This window comes from Ranitomeya variabilis, chromosome 7, assembly GCF_051348905.1.
Source record: "Ranitomeya variabilis isolate aRanVar5 chromosome 7, aRanVar5.hap1, whole genome shotgun sequence".
In the NCBI taxonomy this organism is placed as follows: Eukaryota; Metazoa; Chordata; class Amphibia; order Anura; family Dendrobatidae; genus Ranitomeya; species Ranitomeya variabilis.
In genome coordinates, this window is record NC_135238.1 from 203,595,209 (window position 1) to 203,622,530 (window position 27,322).

Below are 27,322 nucleotides of genomic sequence, written 5' to 3' on the forward strand. Positions count from 1 at the left end.
TATATATATATATATATATATATATATATATATATATATATATATATATATATATATATATATATATTTATTTATTTATTACATATACATACACACACTAGCTGTACTACCCGGCTTCGCCCGGGGTATTAACTGCTATTAGCAAAATAGAATGTGTTAACAAAAATTTATTCTGCACAAAAAAAACCACAAAACAAATAGATAGAAAGGTAATTATTAAAAGGCAAAAACTAAGCTAATAGAAGCATTTTACAACATATATTTCAACACCAGAGATATTCCACACAGATTTAACTAAATTGGCCAAGTAATGTGAAGTAATCTTCTACTACTTATTCGAGAGCCTTTTGATAAACGACATTCTTAGTTTTTCCTTCAGGTGCAAAGACAAACAGATTTTTGGCTGTTCCAACTCTTGAATAGGCCACATAAAGTTGACCATGAGAAAAGCATGGAGATTGTAAATCTAAGCTAGCTGAAGAGCCCGGCGTTGCCTGGGCATAGTAAATATCTGTGGTTAGTTATAGCACCTCACTTCTCTTATTTTCCCATCACGCCTCTCATTTTCCCATCACATCTCTCATTTTCTCCCTCACACCTCTCGTTTTCCCCCTCACTCCTCTTATTTTCCCCCTCACTCCTCTCATTCCCCCCTAACACTTGTCATTTCGACCTCACATCTGTCATTTTCCGATCACTCCACTATTTTCCCTCACTCCTCTCATTTTGCACTCACACCTTTTCATTTTCACCTCACACCTCTCATTTTCACCTCAGTATATACATGTTTGTCATCTCCCTTATATATAGTATACACCTGTATGTCATCTCCTGTATATAGTATATACCTGTATGTCATCTCCCCTGTATATAGTATATACCTGCTGTGTGTCATCTCCCCTGTATATAGTATATACCTGTATGTCATCTCCTCCTATATATAGTATATACCTGTATGTAATCTCCTCCTGTATATAGTATATACCTGTGTGTCATCTCACCTATATATAGTATATATCTGTGTGTCATCTCCTCCTGTATATAGTATATACCTGTATGTCATCTCCTCCTATACATAGCATATACCTGTATGTCATCTCCTCCTGTATATACTATATACCTGTAGGTAATCTGCTCCTGTATATAGTATATACCTGTGTGTCATCTCCTTCTGTATATAGTATATACCTGTATGTCATCTCCTGCTGTATGTAGTATGTACCTGTATGTCATCTCCTCCTCTATATAGTATATACAGTTAAGTCCATATATATTTGGACAGAGACAACATTTTTCTAATTTTGGCTATAGACATTACCACAATGAATTTTAAACAAAACAATTCAGATGCAGTTGAAGTTCAGACTTTCAGCTTTCATTTGAGGGTATCCACATTAAAATTGGATGAAGGGTTTAGGAGTTTCAGCTCCTTAATATGTGCCTCCCTGTTTTTAAAGGGACCAAAAGTAATTGGACAATTGACTCCAAGGCTATTTCATGGACAGGTGTGGGCAATCCCTTCGTTATATCATGCTCAATTAAGCAGATAAAAGGCCTGGAGTTGATTTGAGGTTTGGTGCTTGCATTTGGAAGGTTTTGCTGTGAAGTAAACATGCGGTCAAAGGAGCTCTCCTTGCAGGTGAAACAAGCCATCCTTAAGCTGCGAAAACAGAAAAAAAACATCTGAGAAATTGCTACAATATTAAAAGTGGAAAAATGTACAGTTTGGTACATCCTGAGAAAGAAAGAAAGCACTGGTGAACTCATCAATGCAAAAAGACCTGGGCGCCCACGGAAGACAACAGTGGTGGATGATCGCAGAATAATCTCCATGGTGAAGAGAAACCCCTTCACAACAGCCAACCAAGTGACCAACACTCTCCAGGAGGTCGGCGCATCAATATCCAAATCTACCATAAAGAGAAGACTGCATGAAAGTAACTACAGAGGGTTCACTGCACGGTGCAAGCCACTCATAAGCATCAGGAATAAAAAGGCTAGACTGGACTTTGCTATAAAACATCTAAAAAAGCCAGCCCAGTTCAGGAAGAACATTCTTTGGACAGATGAAACCAGGATCAACCTCTACCAGAATGATGGAAAGAGAAAAGTATGGGGAAGGCGTGGTACAGCTCATGATCCAAAGCATACCACCTCATCTGTAAAACACGGCGGAGGCAGAGTGATGGCTTGGGCATGCATGGCTGCCAGTGGCACTGGGTCACTAGTGTTTATTGATGATGTGACACAGGACAGAAGCAGCCGAATGAATTCTGAGGTCTTCAGAGCCGCCATACTGTGTGCTCAGATCCAGCCAAATGCAGCCAAACTGATTGGTCGTCGTTTCATACTACAGATGGACAATGACCCAAAACATAAAGCCAAAGCAACCCAGGAGTTTATTAAAGCAAAGAAGTGGAATATTCTTGAATGGCCAAGTCAGTCACCTGATCTCAACCCAACTGAGCAGCATTTCACTTGTTAAAGACTAAACTTCAGACAGAAAGGCCCACAAACAAACAGCAACTGAAAACCACCGCAGTGAAGGCCTGGCAGAGCATCAAAAAGGGGGAAACACAGCGCCTGGTGATGTTCATGAGTTCAAGACTTCAGGCAGTCATTGCCAACAAAGGGTTTTCAACCAAGTACTAAAAATGAACATTTTATTTAAAATTATTAAATCTGTCCAATTACTTTTGGTCCCTTTAAAAACAGGGTGTCACATGTTAAGGAGCTGAAACTCCTAAACCCTTCATCCAATTGTAATGTGGATACCCTCAAATGAAAGTCTGAACTTCAACTGCATCTGAATTGTTTTGTTTAAAATTCATTATGGTAATGTCTATAACCAAAATTAGAAAAATGTTGTCTCTGTCCAAATATATATGGACTTAACTGTACCTGTGTGTCATCTCTCCTGTATATAGTATATATCTGTGTGTCATCTCCTCCTGCATATAGTATATACATGTGTGTCATCTCCCCTGTAAATAGTATATACCTGTGTCATCTCCTCCTGTATATAGTATATATCTGTATGTCAGCTCCTCCTGTATATAGTATATACCTGTAGGTAATCTGCTCCTGTATATAGTATATACCTGTGTGTCATCTCCTCCTGTATATAGTATATACCTGTATGTCATCTCCTCCTGTATATAGTATATACGTGTGTCATCTCCTCCTGTATATAGTATATACCTGTATGTCATCTCCTCCTATATATAGTATATACCTGTATGTCATCTCCTCCTCTATATAGTATATACCTGTGTGTCATCTCCCCTGTAAATAGTATATATCTGTGTGTCATCTCCTCCTGTATATAGTATATATCTGTATGTCATCTCCTCCTATATATAGTATATACCTGTATGTCATCTCCTCCTCTATATAGTATATACCTGTGTGTCATCTCCCCTGTAAATAGTATATACCTGTGTGTCATCTCCTCCTGTATATAGTATATATCTGTATGTCATCTCCTCCTGTATTAGACCTCGTTCACACGTTATTTGGTCAGTATTTTTACCTCAGTATTTGTAAGCTAAATTGGCAGCCTGATAAATCCCCAGCCAACAGTAAGCCCACCCCCTGGCAGTATATATTAGCTCACACATACACATAATAGACAGGTCATGTGACTGACAGCTGCCGGATTCCTATATGGTACATTTGTTGCTCTTGTATTTTTTCAGCTTATTAATCAGATTTTTATTTTTGAAGGATAATACCAGACTTGTGTGTGTTTTAGGGCGAGTTTCGTGTGTCTAGTTGTGTGTGTTGAGTTGCGTGTGGCGACATGCATGTAGCGACTTTTGTGAGATGAGTTTTGTGTGGAGACATGCGTGTAGCAACTTTTTGTGTGTCGAGTTGCATGTGACAGGTTAGTGTAGCAAGTTGTGTGCAGCAAGTTTTGTGCATGGCGAGTTTTGCGCGTGGCGAGTTTTATGTGTGGTGCCTTTTGAGTATGTGCAAGTTTTGTGTGAGGCAACTTTTGTGCATGTGGCAATTTTTCCGCGTGTGCAAGTTTTGCGTGTGGCGAGTTTTCCATGAGGTGAGTTTTGCACGTGTGGCGAGTTTTGCATGTGGAGAGTTTTGCGCGTGGCGAGTTTTGAGCGGCGACTTTTGTGTTTCAACTTTTATGTGGCGAGGTTGGTGTATGTGTGGTGAAATGTGTGCTGAGGGTGGTATATGTGTTTGAGCACGTGGTAGTGTGTGGCGCATTTTGTGTGTGTGTTCATATCCCCGTGGTGGTGTGGTGATTATCCCATGTCGGGGCCCCACCTTAGCAACTGTACAGTATATACTCTTTGGCGCCATCGCTCTCATTCTTTAAGTCCCCCTTGTTCACATCTGGCAGCTGTTAATTTGCCTCCAACACTTTTCCTTTCATTTTTTCCCCATTATGTAGATAGGGGCAAAATTGTTTGGTGAATTGGAAAGCGCGGGGTTAAAATTTCACCTCACAACATAGCTTTGACGCTCTCGGGGTCCAGACGTGTGACTGTGCAAAATTTTGTGCCTGTAGCTGCGACGCCTCCAACACTTTTCCTTTCACTTTTTCCCCATTATGTAGATAGGGGCAAAATTGTTTGGTGAATTGAAAAGCGCGGGGTTAAAATTTTACCTCACAACATAGCCTATGACGCTCTCGGGGTCCAGACATGTGACTGTGCAAAATTTTGTGCCTGTAGCTGCGACGGTTCAGATGCCAATCCCGGACATACATACATACATACATACATACACACATTCAGCTTTATATATTAGATTGCAACACATTCCACCCCTGATTTCAATCACTTTAATTATTATCCTAGCACTAAACTATTTAAATTCTTCATAAACTAATTTTAATTGTTCCCTATACTGTATATTTATTTGTTTGCTACCAATAGAAAACTACGTTGGTACAAAAAAAAAAAAAAAACAATGGACATAATCAAAAATCAAAAACAAAAACAATGGACCAAAGATACTGGAAAATGAAAGGTCTTTGCAGAAATCTTCTTTTCTTCTTTAGACCATAAATCTAGATTGGTCTAAGTTGCAGGGAAAGTATGGGGATTATTGTGCCCTCATCTTCTTGCCTAAAGGCCAAGATGACTTCACTGCTTTCCCTGGTTGGCCAAAGTACAGACTCAAACAATCTGTCCACGCCCTTATGACATTAACCCCTCCTCTCTTCAAAGCAACGGGTGAGGGGGGTGCAGGTGTCCATGGCTGAGTCCCTTCATCTTCCATTGCTGCAGCTGGTCAGGGCCTCACTTTATAGGCCATTTAGCAGAAGCTTCTAGGGTTAGTTCTCCCCTCGCTTGTCATCAGTTGGCGGTTCTGGAGGTTCACCCTGGTCACGGCTTAGCAGCATCTGGGCTCGGTCTCAGCACTCAATTGGACATTGGCACAGATACAGCCTGCACTGTTGGAAAAAAATTCAAAGTCACACTTGAATAGGATCAGTCCAAAGCAACAATCCAATATGTATTAACTTGGTCCATGATAACTCAGTCCAAAAGTTCTGGTACTGGTGGCTTATTTCTCCACCCCTTCATCAAATGAATAAAATAAAAATACCTGGTCCAATAAAATATGCCCAAAACAACCTTTGAAATTTTCTACGGTAGCAAACAGATTTCTAATACTAAATCATAACTACTAAATAAAACATGTGTATCATATTTATATCGCGTATGTCTGGACTTATAACTGGTGATTGATATTCTGGAGTTATCAAATGCATAAAATTCACATCAAACAAATTTGCATAATCATCATTTCTAGTATAATAATGTCAATCAAAATTACAAAATGATGTTAATAATCAAAATTAAAATCAGTCATTAAATGTTTCCACATTTTTCATTAAAAACATAACCCAAACCAATAATGCTTTTTAGCTGATTTTAACAAATTAATTATTTACATCAATAACAAACACATTACATCCACACACTGTGCCTGATTTCAGCAATGCATTCATTCAGTACCCAGTACACTTTGGGTAACCCACACCTTTGTATTGCATGCTAATACTGTACTCAAGTGTAGATGCAAATCAAAAACAAAACTAATATTAATAAACATTCACTTAAAATCATTTATTTTTAACATATACGTTTTTTCTAAAACCCAATATACACAGTAATTCCCAAAATATATAAAGACGTGAAAAAACTCAAAACATAAAATAAGTCACTTCTAAATTTAAATAGGTGGACTCCTGTTTCAATACTGAAAAGACAAAAACTGTTTACAGTGCACACATGATAATTGGATGGCAAAAGTCTCTTCTTTCAATTCCTGCAAACAAACAAAAAGGTTATTTAACCCCCCCCCCCCACACACACACACACCCCCAATCCAAAATTTGGTGGGCTGAAAGGAGAAAATTGTTCCTTTAGAGAAAAAAAACTAATCACAGTACAAACAAAATTGAAAGAATGAGCTCAATAAAAATAAAAAATACAAAAATGCCACGTGGATGTTCTCTTTGGCTATGAACCAATTTTAAACAAAGGCTATCCATGACAAATACAGGGGTTTGTACAAACAACATACAGTGACAAACAAGTAACAAATAAGTCTTCAAGTCATCTATTACTTCAGTCAACCCCCTTAACCCCTTCACCCCAAAGCCTGTTTTCACCTAAGTGACACGGCCAATTTTTACAATTCTGACCACTGTCACTTTATGAGGTCATAACTCTGAAACGCTTCAACGGATCCTGGTGATTCTGAGATTGTTTTCTCGTGACATATTGTACTTTATGATAGTGGTAAAACTTCTTCGATATGACTTGCATTTATTTGTGAAAAAAACAGAAATTTGTCGAAAATTATGAAAATTTAGCAATTTTCTAATTTTTCGTTTTTATGCCCTTAAATTAGAGAGTTATATCACATAATATAGTTAATAAACAACATTTCCCACATGTCTGCTTTACATCAGCACAATTTTGGAAACATAATTTTTTTTTGTTAGGGAGTTATAAGGGTTAAAAGTTGACCAGCGATTTCTCATTTTTGCAACAAAATTTGCAAAACCATTTTTTTTACGGACCACCTCACACTTGAAGTGACTGAGGGGTCTATATGACAGAAAATGTCCAAATGTGACACCATTCTAAAAACTGCACCCCTCAAGGTACTCTAAACCACATTCAAAAAGTTTATTAACCCTTCAGGTGCTTCACAGGAATTTTTGGAATGTTTAAAAAAAATTGAACATTTAACTTTTTTTTCACAAAATTTTTACTTCAGATCCAATTTGTTTTATTTTACCAAGGGTAACAGGAGAAATTGGACCAAAAAAGTTGTTGTACAATTTGTCCTGAGTACGCCGATACCCCACATGTTGGGGTAAACCATTGATTGGGCACATGGCAGAGCTCGGAAGGGAAGGAGCGCCACTTGACTTTTCAATGCAAAATTGGCTGGAATTGAGATCGGAACCCATGTCGTGTTTGGAGAGCCCCTGACGTGCCTAAACAGTGGAAACCCCCACAAGTGACACCATTTTGGAAAGTAGACCCTCTAAGGAACTAATCTAGATGTGTGGTGAGCACTTTGAACCTCCAAGTGCTTCACAGAAGTTTATAATGTAGAGCCGTAAAAAAAATTAATATTAATTTTCACAAAAAATGATCTTTTTGCCCCAAATTTTTTATTTTCCCAAGGGTAGCAGGATAAATTGGACCCCAAAAGTTGTTGTGCAATTTGTCCTGAGTACGCTGATACTTCATATATGGGGATAAACCACTGTTTGGGCGCATGGCAGAGCTCGGAAGGGAAGGAGCGCCATTTGACTTTTCAATGCAAAATTGGCTGGAATTGAGATCGGAACCCATGTCGTGTTTGGAGAGCCCCTGACGTGCCTAAACAGTGGAAACCCCCACAAGTGACACCATTTTGGAAAGTAGACCCTCTAAGGAACTAATCTAGATGTGTGGTGAGCACTTTGAACCTCCAAGTGCTTCACAGAAGTTTATAATGTAGAGCCGTAAAAAAAATTAATATTAATTTTCACAAAAAATGATCTTTTTGCCCCAAATTTTTTATTTTCCCAAGGGTAGCAGGATAAATTGGACCCCAAAAGTTGTTGTGCAATTTGTCCTGAGTACGCTGATACTTCATATATGGGGATAAACCACTGTTTGGGCGCATGGCAGAGCTCGGAAGGGAAGGAGCGCCATTTGACTTTTCAATGCAAAATTGGCTGGAATTGAGATCGGAACCCATGTCGTGTTTGGAGAGCCCCTGACGTGCCTAAACAGTGGAAACCCCCACAAGTGACACCATTTTGGAAAGAAGACCCCCTAAGGAACTTATTTAGATGTGTGGTGAGCACTTTTAACCCCCAGTTGTTTCACTAAAGTTTAGAATGTAGCGCTGTGAAAATCAAAAAATCATTTTTTCTTTCCACAAAATGATGTTTTAGCCCGCAATTTTTTTCCCCCAAGGGTAACAGGAGAAATTGGACCACAAAAGTTATTGTCCAATTTGTCCTGAGTACGCTGATACCCCATACATTGGAGGGAACCACTGTTTGGGCGCACGGCAGAGCTCGGAAGGGAAGGAGCGCCGTTTGAAATGCAGACTTAGATGGATTGGTCTGCAGGTGTCATGTTGCATTTGCAGAGCCCCTGATGTACCTAAACAGTAGAAACCCCCCACAAGTGACCCCATATTGGAAACTAGACCCCCCACGGAACTTATCTAGATGTGTTGTGAGAACTTTGAACCAACAAGTGTTTCACTACAGTTTATCACGCAGAGCTGTGAAAATAAAAAATATTTTTTTTCCACGAAAATTATATTTTAGCCCCCACATTTTTATTTTCCCAAGGGTAACAGGAGAAATTGGACAACAAAAGTTGTTGTCCAATTTGTCCTGAGTACGCTGATACCCCATATATGGGGGGGAACCACTGTTTGGGCGCACGGCAGAGCTCGGAAGGGAAGGAGCGCCGTTTGAAATGCAGACTTAGATGGATTGGTCTGCAGGTGTCATGTTGCATTTGCAGAGCCCCTGATGTACCTAAACAGTAGAAACCCCCCACAAGTGACCCCATATTGGAAACTAGACCCCCCACGGAACTTATCTAGATGTGTTGTGAGAACTTTGAACCCCCAAGTGCTTCACTACAGTTTATAACGCAGAGCCGCGAAAATAAAAAATATATTTTTTTCCACGAAAATTATATTTTAGCCCCCATGTTTTTATTTTTCCAAGGGTAAGGCTGGTTTCACACTTGCGTTTTTATCTGCATGCGTTTTTTTAAAAAACGCATGTGTGAAAAAACGCATGTAATCGCGGTAAAACGCATGCGTTTTTTTAGACGCATGCGTTTTTATAGAAAAACACAAGAAAACAAGAAAAAAACAAAAAACCCTAACCCTACCCCTAACCTGAAATACGTGGCACTGAAATACGTTTATATACGTATATACGTATATAAGTGCCACGATATTTCAGTGGCCACGTATATAAGTGCCACGTATATAAGTGCCACGTATATAAGTGCCACGTATATAAGTGCCACGTATATAAGTGCCACGTATTTCATGTACATGCCACGATATTTAAGTGCCACGATATTTAAGTGCCACGTATTTAAGTGCCACGTATTTAAGTGCCACGTATTTAAGTGCCACGTATTTAAGTGCCACGTATTTAAGTGCCACGTATTTAAGTGCCACGTATTTCACGTAAATGCCACAATATTTCAGTGCCACGTATTTCACTGAAATATCGTGGCACTTAAATACGTGGCACTGAAATATCGTGGCACTGAAATATCGTGGCACTGAAATATCGTGGCACTGAAATATCGTGGCACTGAAAGACGTGGCACTGAAATATCGTGGCACTGAAAGACGTGGCACTGAAATATCGTGGCACTGAAATACGTGGCACTGAAATGCGTGGCACTGAAATACGTGGCACTGAAATACGTGGCACTATGACTGTCAGAAAATGTTCATTAAACGGTTAGGGATGAGTTTAGGGGTAGGGTTAGGGTTAGGGTTTGGATCCCTTTATCACCTTGATGGTGGTGGGTGACTTTTCAGTGTGTGTTCTGGTTTTTTTCTATAAAAACGCATGCGTTTTTAACGCAAACAAACGCGTTGAGATCGGACGCCATGTCGCGTTTGGAGAGCCCCTGATGTGCCTAAACAGTGAAAACTCCCCAATTCTAACTGAAACCCTAACCCTAGCCCTAACCCTAGTCCTAACCCTAGCGCTACTTTCACACTAGCGTTTTTTGCATACGTCGCAATGCGTCGTTTTGGCGAAAAAATGCATCCTGCAAAGTCATCTGCAGGATGCGTTTTTTCCCCATAGACTAACATTAGCGACGTATTGACACACGTCGCAAGCGTCGTGCGACGGTTGTGTCGTGTTGTGGCGGACCGCCGGCAGCAAAAAACGTTACATGTAACTTTTTTTGTGCTGACGGTCCACCATTTCCGACCGCGCATGCGCGGCTGGAACTCCGCCCCCACCTCCCCGCACCTCACAATGGGGCAGCGGATGCGTGGAAAAACAGCATCCGCTGCCCCCGTTGTGCGGCGCTTGCACAGTATGCGTCGGTATGTCGGGCCGACGCAGCGCGACGGCCCCGTACCGACGCTAGTGTGAAAGTAGCCTAACGGGAAAATGGAAATAAATATATTTTTTAAAATTTTATTATTTTTCCTAACTAAGGGGGTGATGAAGGGGGATTTGATTTACTTATATAGCGTTTTTTGGGCGGATTTTTATGGTTGGCAGCTGTCACACACTAAAAGACGCTTTTTATTGCAAACAATAGTTTTTGCATCACCACATTTTGAGAGCTATAATTTTTCCATATTTTGGTCCACAGAGTCATGTGAGATATTTTTTTGTGCGGGACGAGTTGACATTTTTATTGGTACCATTTTCGGGTACATGACATTTTTTGATCGCTTTTTATTCCGATTTTTGGGAGGCGGAATGAACAAAAACCAGCAATTCCTGAAATTCTTTTAGGGGGTGCGTTTATACCGTTCCGCGTTTGGTAAAAAGGATAAAGCAGTTTTATTCTTCGGGTCAGTACGATTACAGCGATACCTCATTTATGTAATTTTTTTATGTTTTGGCGCTTTTACACAATAAAAACTATTTTATATAAAAAAATAATTGTTTTTGCATCGCTTTATTCTGAGAGCTATAACTTTTTTATTTTTCTGCTGATGATGCTGTATGGCGGCTTTTTTTTTGCGGGACAAGATGACGTTTTCAGCGGTACCATGGTTATTTATATCTGTCTTTTTGATCGCGTGTTATTCCACTTTTTGTTTGGCGGTATGAGAATAAAGCGTTGTTTTTTGCCTCGTTTTTTTTTTTTTTTTTTTTTTACGGTGTTCACTGAAGGGGTTAACTAGTGATATAGTTTTATAGGTGGGGTCGTTACGGACGCGGCGATACTAAATATGTGTACTTTTATTGTGTGGTGTTTTTTTTATTTAGATAAAGAAATGTATTTATGGGAATAATATATATATTTTTTTTCTTTATTTAGGAATTTTAATTTTTTTTTAACTTTTTTACTTTGTCCCAGGGGGGGACATCACAGATCGGTGATCAGACAGTGTGCACAGCACTCTGCCTGATCATCGATCTGACAGGCACATTGCAGAGGCTTGCCGGCGCCTGCTATGAGGATTCTCAGCAGACGCCGGCAAGCAGGGTCATCTTATGACCCGGAAGGAGTCCCGCGGCCATCTTGGATTCGGGGACTCCTTCCAGGTCACCGGAGCAGCGCGATCTCATCGCGCTGCTCCGGTGGGAGAGCGCAGGGAGCCCCCGTCCCTGCGCGATCCCCCTCTATGCCGCTGTCACTATTGACAGCGGCATCAGAGGGGTTAAATGCCCGCGATCGGCGACAGCGCCGATCGTGGGCATTGCTGCGGGGTGTCAGCTGTCATATACAGCTGACACCCGCACCCGATCACCGCGGCGCTCAGCGCGAGACCGCGGTGATCGAGCCGCCGTACTAGTACTGCGGCTGGCACTAATGCAGTGCCGGCAGCGCAGTACTAGTACGGCGCATGTCGTGAAGGGGTTAATATTATTTGTCATCTAACTAATCATTGTCTGTAATTTTAACACCCTCTTTTCCTTGTATGTCTCTTTCACAATTGGTTCCACATACAGTCATCATGCATCTGTTCTGGTCTTTTGCTATTAGAAAAACCCAGGTCTAGCACCAAATGACAGCGGACTGTCAATTACAAACCCTCAAATGAGAAATGCATATTTATGCATCACCAAGACCAAACTCAATTCATCATTTCAGCCAGCGCATACTTAACCCCTCTCTGACCTTAGACGTACTATCCCGTCGAGGTGACCTGGGCCTATCTGACCCTCGACGGGATAGTACATCATGCCCTTTAATGCGATACCGCGACTTAAGTCGCGGTGATCGCATTAAAATTCCGACGCCATCTTACCTTAGGGAAGATGGTGTCGGCATCCAGGGCATTGTCACCGCCCACCCGGCCTCCCGATCGCTGTGATTGGCTGTTGAATTCTGAACAGCCATTCTCATTGTTTCAGCCAATCGGAGCGGCTGAAACAATGAGGTCACAGGCTAGGATCGAGTACCGATGTACTCGATCCTAGGTCCGGTGCGCACCGGCAAAAACCCCCCGGATTGGCGCGATCGCGCCAATCGCAGGGCACAGCGCGGTATTACCGCGCTGTGCCCTGCCGGAACCTGCGTGGATCGGTTAGAGCCTAGGACAGGCCCAGCAGGTCCTGCAGGAGCCGATTGGCGCGATCGATGTCATCGTCGATCGCGCCAGTCACAGGGCACTGCGGCGGTCACCACTCTGTGCCCTGCAGGTGACCTGGCTGTGACCTGCCTAGGAACGGAGCTAACAGCTCCGATCCAGGCAGGTCAAAACCAGGTCACCAGCAGTTGCCAGGGTGACGAGGAAAGCTCTGATTGGTGGGATCGATGTTATGGTCGATCCCACCATTGACAGGTCACAGCAGCACTATGACCGCTGTGACCTGTCTCGTCACCTGCCTGACCTGTGTATGACCGCTCTGCAGGGGTCCTCACTCTAGCTGAGGATTCCTACAGAGCGGTCATACTGCTGGATCTCCCTGCTGGATCTTGTGCGTGGATCTCCCTGCTGGATCTCCCTGCTGTGCTGGGTATTGTGGTGCCACAGCAGCCTGTAGCACCACAATCCCTGCTAAAGAAAGAAGACAACTAAACGTAAGTTTTATCCCTGATCCCTGCCCAATCCCCCTCCATCCACCCCAATCCCTACATCCCCCCCATCCCCACATCCCCCCCAATCCCCCCTTCCCCCTCTTTTTACCCCCCTCCACCTCCATTTGCGCCGTCTCTGTGAGCACATTTAGTAGCCGCCGAGCGTTGATTGGTGACGCAGTTCACCGATCGACGCTCGTGCTCGCTTTTTTTTCCCTCAGCCCCTTTGCGCCAACTCCATACTCACATCCCGCAGCCGCTTAAACTTTGATAAGTGACGCAGTTCACTTATCAGAGTTTGTGCCTGCCGTTTTCCTTTTTTTTTTTTTTTTTTTTTTACCCCCCCTTGCCCGACCCACATCAAGCAGCGGCCAAACTTTGATAAGTGAAACAGTTCACTTATCAGAACTGGGCCTGCTGTTTTAGACACTTTTACTTTTTTTGTCATCTCCGGGCGCACATCCAGCAGCCGCCGAATTTTGATAAGTGACGCAAGTTCACTTAGAGCTAGGGCCTGCTGTTTTAGACTTTTCTTTTCACAGGTTTTTATTCTCCTTTTAGCATTTTCTTTTCAGATAATAGTTTGCACAAATCTATATTGGAGTGTAGATATTTTATATAACACTCCAGTGTTCCGAATGGTCATGGTTCGGAAGCGTTTTGAGGCCATTCATAAGTTCCTGCATTATTCCGATAATGCACAGTGTCCCGCACGAGATGACCCCAACTTTGACCGTCTGTTCAAAGTTCGGCCGGTCATCGAACACTTCAACAAAAAGTTTTCTGAAGTGTACGTGCCCAAAAGGGACATCTGCGTGGATGAGTCCTTGGTCCATTTTAAGGGGCGCCTCGGATTCCGTCAATACCTGCCCAACAAGAGGGCCAGGTACGGAATCAAACTCTACAAGCTGTGTGAGAGTACCTCAGGGTACATCCACAGGTTTAGAGTGTATGAAGGGAAGGACACCAGGATTGAACCCCCTGAGTGTCCTCCTGTCCTGGGAGTGAGTGGGAAGATTGTGTGGGATTTGGTGCACCCACTGCTGGATAAAGGTTATCACCTCTATACCGATAATTTTTATACCAGCATCCCACTCTACAAATCCCTCTCTGCGCGAGGTACCGCAGCCTGCGGTACTGTCCGCAAAAATCAGAGAGGCCTCCCAAAGACGCTACTTGGGCAGATGCTCAGAAAAGGTGAGAGCAAAGCCCAATGTAGCGACCACCTGCTGGTGGTAAAGTACAAGGACAAGAGGGATGTCCTTCTCTTGACCACCATACACGGTGATGGCAGCGTACAGGGTACCTCCACACAGGTCTTCAAACCGGACTGTGTACTGGGGTACAACAAAAGCATGGAGGGCGTTGATCTCTCTGATCAACTCCTCCAACCGTACAGTGCTTTGAGAAAGGCCAGGGTGTGGTACAAAAAGCTGGCCGTGCACATTGTACAAATGGCAATGCTCAATGCTTTCCTGCTGTCACGATGTGCACGCCACACCGATACGTCGTACCTTCAATTCCAGGAGGTAGTGGTTAAGGCCCTGATATTTGGCACTCCGAAGGAAAGGGCCCCAGTACTTCCGGAACTGAAGGTGCTCGTATCGTACCAGGCCAGCATTTTCCGGGGGTGGTCCCGCCAACTGGCAGAAAAGGTAAGCCGCAAAAAAGGTGCCGAGTGTGTTGCAAAAGGGGAATACGCAAGGACACCATTTATCAATGCGACACCTGCCCCGAAAAACCTGGCCTGTGTATGAAGGATTGCTTCAAATTGTACCACACCTCCATGCACTACTAATTTACTTCACAGGAAACCGTACATTAGTTCCAAAAAGGGGGCACATCTAGATAAGTTCCTTGGGGGTCTAGGTTCCAAAATGATGTCACTTGTGTTTTTTTTTTACTGTTTAGGCACATCAGGGGCTCTGCAAACAGAACATTACGACCTCAGACCATTTCATCAAAGTTTGCAGTCCAAAACGTCACTACTTCCCTTTCGAGCCCCAACGTATGCCTAAACAGTTTTTTTTCCCCATAAAAATGATCTTTTAGTCCCCAATTTTTAATTTTCCCAAGGGTAACAGGAGAAATTGGACCCCAAAAGCTGTTGTCCAGTTTGTCCTGAGTATGCTGGTACCCCACATGTGGAAGAAAACTAATGTTTGGGCATACGTTGGGGCTCGAAAGGGAAGTAGTGACGTTTTTGAATGCAGACTTTGATGGAATGTTCTGCAGGCATCATGTTCCATTTGCAGACCCCTGATGTGCCTAAACAGTAGAAACCCCTCACAAGTGACCCCATTTTGGAAACTAGACCCCCTAAGGAACTTATCTAGGTGTATGGTGAGAGTTTTGAACCCCCAATTGCTTCACTAAAGTTTATAATGCCCAGGCATGAAAATAAAAAATCCTATTTTTTCCCACAAAAATGATCTTTTAGTCCCCAATTTTTTAATTTTCCCAAGGGTAACAGGAGAAATTGGACATCAAAAGTTGTTGTCCAAATTGTCCTGATTACGCTGGTACGCCATATGTGGGAAAAATAGGATTTTTTATTTTCATGCCCGGGCGTTATAAACTTCTGTGAAGCACTTGGGGGATAAAAGTGCTCATCACACATCTAGATAAGTTCCTTTGGGGGTCTAGTTTCCAAAATGGGGTCACTTGTGGGGGGTTTCCACTGTTTAGGCACATCAGGGGCTCACCAAACGCGACATGGCGTCCGATCTCAATTCCAGCTAATTTTAGCTTGAAAAAGTCAAATGGCGCTCCTTCCCTTCTGAGCCCTGCCGTGCGCCCAAACAGTGGTTCCCCCCACATATGGGGTATCGGCGTACTCAGGACAAATTGGACTACAACTTTTGTGGTCCAATTTCTTCTGTTACCCTTGTGAAAATAAAAAATTGGGGACTAAACGATCATGTTTGTGGAAAAAATAGGATTTTTTTTTTTTTCACGCCCGAGCGTTATAAACTTCTGTGAAGCACTTGGGGATAAAAGTGGTCATCACACATCTAGATAAGTTCCTTAGGGGGTCTAGTTTCCAAAATGGGGTCACTTGTGGGGGGGTTTCCACTGTTTAGGCACATCAGGGGCTCTGCAAACGCGACATGGCGTCCGATCTCAATTCCAGCCAAATTTAGCTTGAAAAAGTCAAATGGCGCTCCTTTCCTTCCGAGCCCTGCCGTGCGCCCAAATAGTGGTTCCCCCCACATTCGGGGTATCAGTGGACTCAGGACAAATTGGACAACAACTTTTGAGGTCCATTTTCTCGTTTTACCCTTGGGAAAATAAAAAAATTGTTGCTGAAATATCATTTTTGTGACTAAAAAGTAAAATGTTCATTTTTTCCTTCCACGGGGCTTCTGCTTCTGTGAAACACCTGAAGGGTTAATAAACTTCTTGAATGTGGTTTTGAGTACCTTCAGGGGTGCAGTTTTTACAATGGTGTCACTTTTGGGTTTTTTCTACCATATAGACCCCTCAAAGTGACTTCAAATGTGAAGTGGTCCCTAATAAAATGGTTTTGTAAATTTTGTTGGAAAAATGAGAAATCACTGTTTAACTTTTAACCCTTATAACTCTCTAACAAAAAAAAAATTTGGTTCCAAAATTGTACTGATGTAAAGTAAACATGTGGGAAATATTATTTATTAACTATTTTGTGTCACATAACTCTCTCGTTTAACAGAATAAAAATTCAAAATTTGAAAATTGCGAAAATTTTCGCCAAATTTCCATTTTTTTCACAAATAAACGCATTTCTATCAAATAAATTTTACCTCTAACATGAAGTACAATATGTCACGAGAAAACAGTGTCAGAATCACTGGGATCCATTGAAGCGTTCCAGAGTTATAACCTTATAAAGGGACAGTGGTCAGAATTGTAAAAATTGGCCCGGTCATTAACGTGCAAACCACCCTTGGGGGTAAAGGGGTTAATAGTATGCTCACAGGATATTCTCTTCATATAAACTATTAAAACAAACATCTTTAGACATCACAAAAAAAACATGGCAAAACTGTTCAATCACACTACTCATGGAATGTTCCACAACTTTTATCTAATTAGTCCATGAGGGAATACAGGCAAGGTATTAGAGGAGTCAAAGGGGCGGTTGCAGTATAGACTTTGTTATCAGGTGTCCCACCTCTATCCTTCCAACCTCCTATCTCATTTGTCACCACCTTCCTGGGCCTGGCGATTTTAAATCTGCCTTTTCTGCTCAAATCTTGCCATCTTCTGAACAAGTCACATGTAGAAATGCCATCTATGTCCTGAAATGGAACTCCACTAGCTATCAGGTCACAAAACAGCTCCTTTCTACTTTTTCTAACTCAGGTATTATCCCCTTTCCCTCTTTCTTGATCTACTCCGTCTGACACTTTTGTTTTTTCTAGAGCAGATAACAGAGATCAAACTGCATGCTGTATATACATTAGTGGAGTTTCCCATGAGGGCACTGAACATGGTGAACAATGGGGATTTGTAAGCAGCTGGGGCACCTTCTATGAATTTATTTTTCATCATTACTGTCATCACTGCAGCATCTGGCCACTTCCAATCTGCGACAACAGCAAAATGATCATTCATATCTGGCAAAGGATTTTGAGTTATGCCACCTATACATGCGCTTTCTCTCAGTCTCTGAACTCCATCTGCAAGAGACTCCCATCGTGTTTGTGGTATTAATTAAAGGGAACCTATCACCCCGTTTTTTTCGGTATGAGATAAAAATACTGTTAAATAGGGCCTGAGCTGTGCATTACAATAGTGTAGTTTGAGGACCCCGATTCCCCACCTATGCTGCCGAAATACGTTACCAAAGTAGTCGTTTTCGCCTGTCAATCAGGCTGGTCAGGTCGGATGGGCGTGGTTTCTTCCCCCAGATATTGCGTAGTTTTCCGTTGGTGGCGTAGTGGTGTGCGCATGTCCGCAGCGATATCCATCTGCGCACGCGCGGCATCCCGCGGCCATTTTCCTGAAGCCGCGGCCAGCAGAGCGCCGCTTCTGCGCACGCGCGGCCAAAGCAAGATGGCCGCGCCCACCGATCACCAATGGAATAACGGACATCGCTGCTATTTTCACACCCCTGTGCAGGATTCGGGAGCTTGGACATGCGCACACCACTACGCCACCAACGGAAAACTACGCAATATCTGGGGGAAGAAACCACGCCCATCCGACCTGACCAGCCTGATTGACAGGCGAAAACGACTACTTTGGTAACGTATTTCGGCAGCTATCACTATTGTAATGCACAGCTCAGGCCCTATTTAACAGTATTTTTATCTCATACCGAAAAAAACGGGGTGATAGGTTCCCTTTAAATAGGAGAATCATACACTTGTGCCACAGAATCCCTCACCAAATGCAATAGGGAAAAATTCTCTGCGGTGTCCCTTGCACATCTCATTTTTAAACGCACCATAGCATCAATACAAATACTAGCAATTCCTATGCCCTCATGACGGTTCAAGATTATCGTATCGGCTCCAAAATCCCATAACCTGAGAATCCATGTTAATAAATGCTCTCCTGCTTGCTGTCGGTATCTGGTGGCTAATTCTGTTAGTTCCCCTGCTGTATAATTTTTAGTTTCCTCTGTCATGGCGGATTCTGCGCCAACAGCTGCATCTTCTGGATCCATCCTATCTCCCCTACGCTGAGTGACTTCTCTCCTGGTCTTTGTTACTACAATAGGTCTGGCATTCAATTCTACCTCATTTTCTAAGTCATCACATTCTAACAAATCTGACCATTCCCATGTGCAATCATAGTTCTAATATGTGCAGTATGATTATCTGACACTGGCTGCTGTCTCCTCCTGCGCTTATTCTTATTCATATTTTTTATCACGTATTCTTCCAAACTCTTTTGCATTTTATCATGCGGTTTCATTTGATCTCTCAAAGCTGATTGCAAGCTGATCCTTTGCTCTATAGCTGTATGCAGCTCTAAACGCAAATTATCAATCTCCTCCTGCAAACTTTGCAGTGCCTGGACACAGACCCATCCAACGGTTGCTGCTGTTTTTTGCTCCTTTGCATCATACCTTGAGAGATCAAATTTTGCAGCCACATCCTGGGGATTTGCTAAACGCTGTCCCTCCATATACTTGTTACATTCCTGTGCCATTGGGGTCCACGGTCCTGACAACACCCATTCCGGCAAGGATCTGACACTCTCAATTGCTTTTCTATTCTTAACAAACTTATTCAATTTTGCAAACGTTTTTATTCAAGACTCAATTCCCACTTTTCTGACACCACTTGTTTTGTTAAGGTTCAAAGAATTGTGATGAATAAATAAATGCTCACACGACAATTGAATAAACTAAAATGAATTTACTTACTAAAAAATAATAAATATAAACAGTCACTCAAAACAGCAAATAATCAATAAAGTCATAAGTCATACATTACATTGGAAATGGTAGGAGTCAAATCAGCCTGCTCTCTCTCAGTGTCCTAGCTCATCCAAATCTGTCTCTGTGTATCTCTGGCAATCCTTCCATTTATATGTTAAGGCCACGTTCACACGCTGCGGGTTCCTCTGCGGGTTAATCCCGCAGCGGAATTGAAAATCTGCAGGGCAAAACCGCTGCGGTTATCCCTGCAGATTTATCGCGGTTTGTTCCGCGGTTTCCGCTGCGGGATTACTGCTGTACTATTGATGCTGCATATGCAGCAATATGCAGCATCAATAGTAATGTAAAAAATAATAAAAATTGGCTATACTCACCCTCTGACGTCGCGATCTCCCCGGCGCTGCAAGCGGCTGTGCCGACAAGGACCTTCGTGACGTCACGGTCATGTGACCGCGGCGTCATCACGGTCATGTGACCGCGACGTCACCACAGGTCCTGTTCGGCACAGCAACTGAGACCGGACGCCGCGGGCAGCGCTGAGAGGTGAGTATAGCATGATTTTTTATTTTAATTCTTTTTTTTACACCCAAATATGGTTCCCAGGGCCTGGAGGAGAGTCTCCTCTCCTCCACCCCGGGTACCACCCGCACATTAACCGCTTACTTCCCGCAACGTGGGCACAGCCCCATGCGGGAAGTAAGCGGTTCAATGCATTCCTATGGGTGCAGAATCGCAGCTATTCTGCACAAAGAAGTGACATGCTGCGGGTTGTAAACCGCTGCGTTTCTGCGCGGTTTTTCCCGCAGCATGTGCACTGCGGTTTGCGGTTTCCATAGGGTTTACATGTTAATGTAAACGCTATGGAAACTGCTGCGGACCCGCAGCATCAAAATCGCCGCGGTTCCGCGGTAAAAACCGCAAAGTGTGAACATGGCCTAAAGGATTTTGATCTATATCATGGTATGTGTACTAAAGCCTTCAGGCCAAATAGATAAGAACACCACCTGGCATCCCTGGGGGCTTAACAAGTATCCGTCTAATTAGCATTTACATGATATTTCCTTGGTTCTCATCTTTGAAGATAAATGTAAAGTGTACACTAAATGTAAATTACTAGGTACTGACTATCTGGACTATTAACATGTGGCTGGACAAGTTTTCAATTAGCTTTCTGTGGACTATATTATATAACAAAACCAAACAACATCTCTATCATTCGTATTAATTATGGAGTGTTGAAACCATATTAAAAAAAAATATTTATAATAAATATATATATATATATATATATATATATATATATATATATATATATATATATATATATATATACATACATACATACATACATACATACATACATACATACATACATACATACACACTGTGAACTTAGAAAAACAAATAGGAGAACGGAAGTGCTATTGAAGATTTAGATAGTGGATGGTAACGTTATCCTAAAGGAGAAGGTTAAGAAGGAAGAATGGTAAGAGAATAGGCACCATCTGATGGGTGGAGAATGGACAAGGGGGTGCTAATGAATCTGAAATACGTAGGGTCAATAGTTAAACTGGAAATGGCAGGGAGGGATCTTCTTTTGTCAAAAATGTAGGGGCTCTCTATGTACAGGGAAGCCATATGTTATCAACGAGGATCGGTATGAGTCTCCCGGCTGGAAAGTTCTTAGAGGCGATAGAGTTTCGGACAGCTGTTTGCATTATTGGAATATTTTAATAGCATGTCCAAATACAATCAACAAAAAAGTTGACCTGTCACCATAAATGTCGTCATTTCAGAAGTGAAGAGAAATAGTATATTACATAGACATATTACATAGACATGACTAAAGGCATGCTAACCCAATACATGGTTGCACAACCACTGGCAACGACGACAGCTACGAAAAATGTTTACAAGCTATCTGTAAACTTCGTGTACGTGTCCGCAGATAGTTTCTTCCACTGCAATTCTTTCAAACTCTTGAATGTTTGCAGGTTTCCTTTTCCATTAGCAGATTTCAGCTATTGGGTGAGATCAGGACCAATTTAATTAGACTAAAACTTAGTTTTCTTACATTTGGGAGCATGTGTCGCTCAACGATGCTGGCAGTCCTCCGATTCCATTGTTCCTGTAACCCATTCAAGGCCTCCAGTCCCATAGGCATCAAAGAGGCTCCACAACATTATGGATCCTCCACCATGTGTCACTGTAGGTAGGGTGCACCTTTCTTTGCACTATCTATAAACATATCACTAAGCATTGCCAGAGAGCTCTACCACCGTTCATAGGCTGATTAAAGTCATAGGAGCACTGACAAAATTAGGACAGGTAATCCTAATTTCTAATTAACCTCATGTTAGTCTGATTTTGTCCAACTGATTCAAACTGAACAGCACGTGCCATGGCATGGCATTATTTTTAAATTTGCATGAGTTTTCCCTGCCTTCTATTGGGAACAAATGCCTTTCCCAGACTTTACAAGGGTTTTTGCTATAAACTTTGTAAAAGGAATACCAGCTTGTCAGGACAGAACAGGATCAGGAGCGCCTTTTACTTATCTCAGTACACACAACTAAACAAGAAAATCTGGTTAAGTGTGTGCCACAATGTCTATGTCACTAATGTTTTACAGCACTTCATCTCGATTAAACATTTTCCATTACTTGGGTTAATAAGTACCAAGGAAAAAAACAGGAATCTTATTCATACAGTGGGCAAATGCCAACATCTGGCACACCTTAATGACTCAGGACATCTATCCGCCGACGGGCACATGTATAAACAAGAACAGAAGATCTGAAAAAGTCATACAGTATATACCTCTCCCTGAGGAAGGTATAGAATAAGGCTAGCACATTCACAGTATACAGGGGTCATTGTGAAAGGAGGGGTAGCAGGGTCAGCTGTAATATCATCTACTGTGATTGGTGGATCCTGTGTTATATGCTGTGTATAGAGCCATTATTGCAGTCATGCCTCTGCTGATACAGAGACTGCTGAAAAGTGTTCTGCACAAGACAAATAGTTCCAGTGGACAGTATAAAAATTGCAAGTATATATTATATGAAAAAATAAACTTTAAACACAAAACCCCGACTTATCCATAGGGTAACTTTCTGATGATATTCTCTTTGAGGGGCTTAAATCACATTTGCAAGTGTGAAACAAAATTGAAGCATCTCGATGCAGGCGTTCTTACTTACTGTGCTGGTTAAGAAGCATCCTTATTGATATTCGGTTCATGAAGAAACGATCTAAGAAATACTGCACATTCTGAGAGGTTACTGGATCCGCTCCAAAGCTGTCTTTATACTCCACAACGCCCTGCGCCATGGTTGGGATGACATCATTGTGCCGATTTCGGATTGTTATTACTGTATCTGTGAAGCTTTAGACCCCCCAAAAAAGAAATGAGTTTTACTAACTTGAGGTTACAACATAAAAAAAAAATATATATATTTTTTTAATTTCTCTTATTTCTACATTGGGACATTATTGTGGACATTTTAGTCCAAACCTGTAGTTGCAAAACAGAGAGAAGGGTGACAGCACACATCTCAGCAGAGATCAGATCATCACTGTTGCCCCACCAGTGATTGGCTGCAGTGGTCTCATACTCAACCTCTTTAGCTCCTTCAGACCAGGCCTTTTTTAATTTATGTTTTTTCATTTTTATGTTTCACTTCCCTTCCAATTTTCCATAGACATAGCTGTATGAGAGTTTTTCCTTTTGTTATTTTTTTTGCAGGACGAGATGTACTTTTGAATGACACCATTTATTTTGCCATACAACGTACTTAAAAAAAAAAAACATGGAGGGAAACAGTGGAAAAAAAATCCTGCAATTCTGCCCTTGTTTTTGGCTGTCATTTTTATGGCCTTCTTTGTGCAAGAGTGTGCAAAGCAGACATCAAAGCAAAAGGTGGCTACTTTGAAGAACCTAGAATATAAAACTTACTAGATGGTGGCCCGATTCTAACGCATCGGGTATTCTAGAATATGTATGTCCACGTAGTATATTGCCCAGCCACGTAGTATATTGCCCAGTGACGTAGTATATTGCCCAGCCACGTAGTATATTGCCCAGCCACGTAGTATATTGCCCAGCCACGTAGTATACATCACAGAGCCACATAGTATACAGCACAGAGCCACGTAGTATATTGCCCAGCCACGTAGTATATTGGGCAGTCACGTAGTATATTGCCCAGCTACGTAGTATATTGCCCAGCTACGTAGTATATTGCCCAGCTACGTAGTATATTGCCCAGCTACGTAGTATTTTGCCCAGCTACGTAGTATTTTGCCCAGCTACGTAGTATATTGCCCAGCTACGTAGTATATTGCCCAGCCACGTATGTCACAGGTTAAAAAAATAAAAAATAAACATATACTCCCCTTCCGCAGGCGCGTTGTAGTTCTGTCGCTTTTGTGGGGTGCAGGCGGCAGCTTCCGGTCCCAGGGTGTGATGACGTCGCGGTCACGTGACCGTGTCGCGGTCACATGACCGTGACGTCATGGCAGGTCCTTCTCCCAGACCATCCTTGCCACCGGAACGTGGCGCTTGCATGGACCGGCCGGAGCATCGCGAGGAGCGGGAAAGGCAGCAAAAGGTGAGTATATAATGTTTTTTTATTTTGTTTTTATTATTTTTAACATTAGATGTTTTTACTATTGACGCTGCATAGGCTGCGTCAATAGTAAAAACTTGGTCACACAGGGTTAATAGCGGCGGTAAGGGAGTGCGTTACCCGCGGCATAACGCGGTCCGTTACCGCCGGCATTAACCCTGTGTGAGCGGTGACCGGAGGGGTGTATGCGGGCGCCAGGCACTGAGTGCGGGGAGTAAGGAGCGTCGCTCAGTGGCGTATCTAGAGGGGGGCAGCCGGGGCATGTGCCCCGGGCGCAGCCGGCAGGGGGGCGCAGTCGGGCCGCCTAATTCGGCGGTCCGCAGTGTCTCCCGCGGCGGCTGCATTCTGCCGCCCCCGGTCTGGGAGTCAGCTGTTCTCTGTGCCGACTGTCAAGCTGACAGCCGGCACAGAGAAGCTGCAGAGCGCCGGCTCCCAATGTGTGCAGAGGTGGAGGGGAGCCCCTGCAGAGTGGCTGCGGCAGGCAGGGAGAAATCCCTGCAGCTCCGCTGCCCAGCGATCTGTCTTCTTGCTTCCTCTCACACAGACGCGTCGCTGGATGACGTCATCATTCAGCGGCCGGCTGTGTCAGAGGAAGGCGATGGAGATGCGGCAGAGCACGAGGAGAGGTGAGAGGTGAGAGGTGTGTGTGTGTGTGTGTGTGTGTGTGTGTGTGTGTGTGTGTGTGTGTGTGTGTGTGTGTGTGTGTGTGTGTGTGTGTGTGTGTGTGTGTGTGTGTTATGACCTGGTGGTTAAGAGGCAACATGGGACAAGCTCTGAGGAGGTGGTATCTGTACTGACCACAGTTCCTAATCCTAACACCAACACTAGAAGTAGCCGTGGGATGTTCCTGTCGCTCCCTAGACACCTCGTCACAGCCTGAGAACTAACTACCCCTAAAGATGGAAACAGAAAGCTATCTTGCCTCAGAGAAAACCCCCAAAGGATAGATAGCCCCCCCACAAATATTGACTGTGAGTGGAGAGGGAAATGACATACACAGAATGAAAACAGGATTTAGCAAAGGAGGCCAAAAATACCTAAATAGACAGAACAGAAAAGGCTACTGTGCGGTCAGTATTAAAAGCTAAAAAATTCCACGCAGAGTTTACAAAAATAATCTCCACACCGACTCACGGTGTGGAGAGCAAATCTGCTTCCTCAGAGCTTCCAGCTAAGTTGAATATATCATACTGAAAAGCTGGACAAGAAAAAACATAACATGAGCTGAGCGATTAAGTTCACAGCAGGTGGACAACAAAAGAACAAGCAAGGACTTAGCTTTGCTGAAATGGACCGGCAATCAGAGAAATCCAAGGAGAGATCTGAATCCAACCAAGAAACATTGACAGCTGGCACTGGCTGAAGCCCAGAGCCAGGTTAAACAGCAGAGCCAGGAGAGACGATCAGTGGAAGCAGCTGCTAATGCTAAACCCAAGGAGCAGCAGTTCCACTCAAAACCACCAGAGGGAGCCCAAGGGCAGAATTCACAAAAGTGCCATTCACAACCACCGGAGGGAGCCCAAGAACGGAATTCACAACAGTGTGTGGCTCAGTATTGGGTGTGTGTGTGTGTGTGTGTGTGTGTGTGTGTGTGTGTGTGTGTGTGTGTGTATCGCGCTGCAGGTGAATGTGCAGAGAAGTGAATGATGGTGTGTGTGTGGGGGGAGGGGAGGGCAATGATGTGGGGGGAGGGGAGGGCAATGATGTGGCTGACGGGGAGAGAGCAATGATGGGGATGGTGGAGGAGAGGGCAATGATGGGGCTGACGGGGGGCATATGTCCTTGGGGGGGGGGGCGCCAAAATGAGGCCGCGACCAATGAATATCCGTGACAGAAAGAAAGACAGAAGGACAGACAGACGGAAGTGACCCTTAGACAATTATATATATAGATTTTCAGTTGTTTCACACTTTTTTGTTAAGTATATAATTTCACATGTTTTAATTCATAGTGTTGATGCCTTCAGTGTGAAGTCATGAAAATACAGAAAAATCTTTACATGAGAAGGTGTGTCCAAACTTTTGGTCTGTACTGTATATCAGAAAAGCATGAAACAATTAAATAGCTTGTCTCACAATATCCACTGCTGCGAAAATGTAGTATTACATGGTTACCATTCAGATGAATAGCTGCCTATGTAATCTACTAATGCAGGCTCATAGAGCGGGTCCCTGATTGGGAACTACTCAGATGACCAAGAGGTGTTACCCATCAGTGTGATCCTGCCTCTGATGATAAGGAGGCTGGTGAAAAGTCTTCTGTACAGAACAGGAAGTAGGAGTCTAAAATGGCTCCACGATCCAGTGTGAAAATTATAAGATTACTTTACAGTTTGTTTTTTAATCCTCCTCATGCTGTACGAGCCCTGTGGTCGGACCCTCATTGTGCAAAGTCCTCGGCTCTCTATAATGGATGCTTTTAACCTGGATTAGCGCTAGAGCTTTTGGAGGAAAAAAAATAAAAAAATAAAAAAATAATAATTAAAAAAAAAAAAAAACCCACACACCACGGCATACTTACTGCCTGACTGTGTCCGGATCGTCCGTATTTCTGTCTTTAAAATCAACTATCTCCTGGAAGCTCTGGACATACCTGCAAAACAAAGATGTCTGCTAAAGAATCGTCTATATAGATGCACAGTGCTACCTTAAATATTCTTAAGAAACTGAATTTGTGACAGCGTAAAGCATTTAGATTTTAGAATTTATGTTACCCACAAGGTGAAATTTGTGATCCTAAATATCGCCAACCTCTCACCTGACCATTTAGGGAGCCCTGAATGTCGTCTAAGGACACGTGATCCTGGACATAGTCTTCAGTAAAAAGCTAAAGAATGGAAGAAGAGCCCGGACACCGGAAAGAGGAGACGACCCATTTCAGTTAACTTCTATAATTACATGTGAATTTATAAAAACTTACCGGTAATTCTAGTTTTACTAACACAAATGACAATTTTGGGTTGCAGGTTGTATAAGTAAGATGGGAGCAGATTTCCTATAGGACAAATTAATTAGACTCAGTTTGCACGCTGGTCAGGGAATATTTTGCACCCTTGAAAATTT

General features: G+C 42.8%; 1 protein-coding gene across 1 annotated transcript in view; it reads right to left on the reverse strand.

Annotated features, from left to right (window-relative positions):
- The window catches only part of PDK1 (pyruvate dehydrogenase kinase 1), a 48,530-nt gene that overhangs the window by 14,160 nt on the left and 7,048 nt on the right, over window positions 1–27,322 (reverse strand). Inside the window, exons 3-4 of the mRNA XM_077272692.1 lie at window positions 26,781–26,852; window positions 22,833–23,017 (exon numbers count right to left, since the gene is read on the reverse strand). Of these exons, the coding sequence (XP_077128807.1) occupies window positions 22,833–23,017; window positions 26,781–26,852 (257 nt within the window). The remainder of the gene's footprint in view (window positions 1–22,832; window positions 23,018–26,780; window positions 26,853–27,322) is intronic.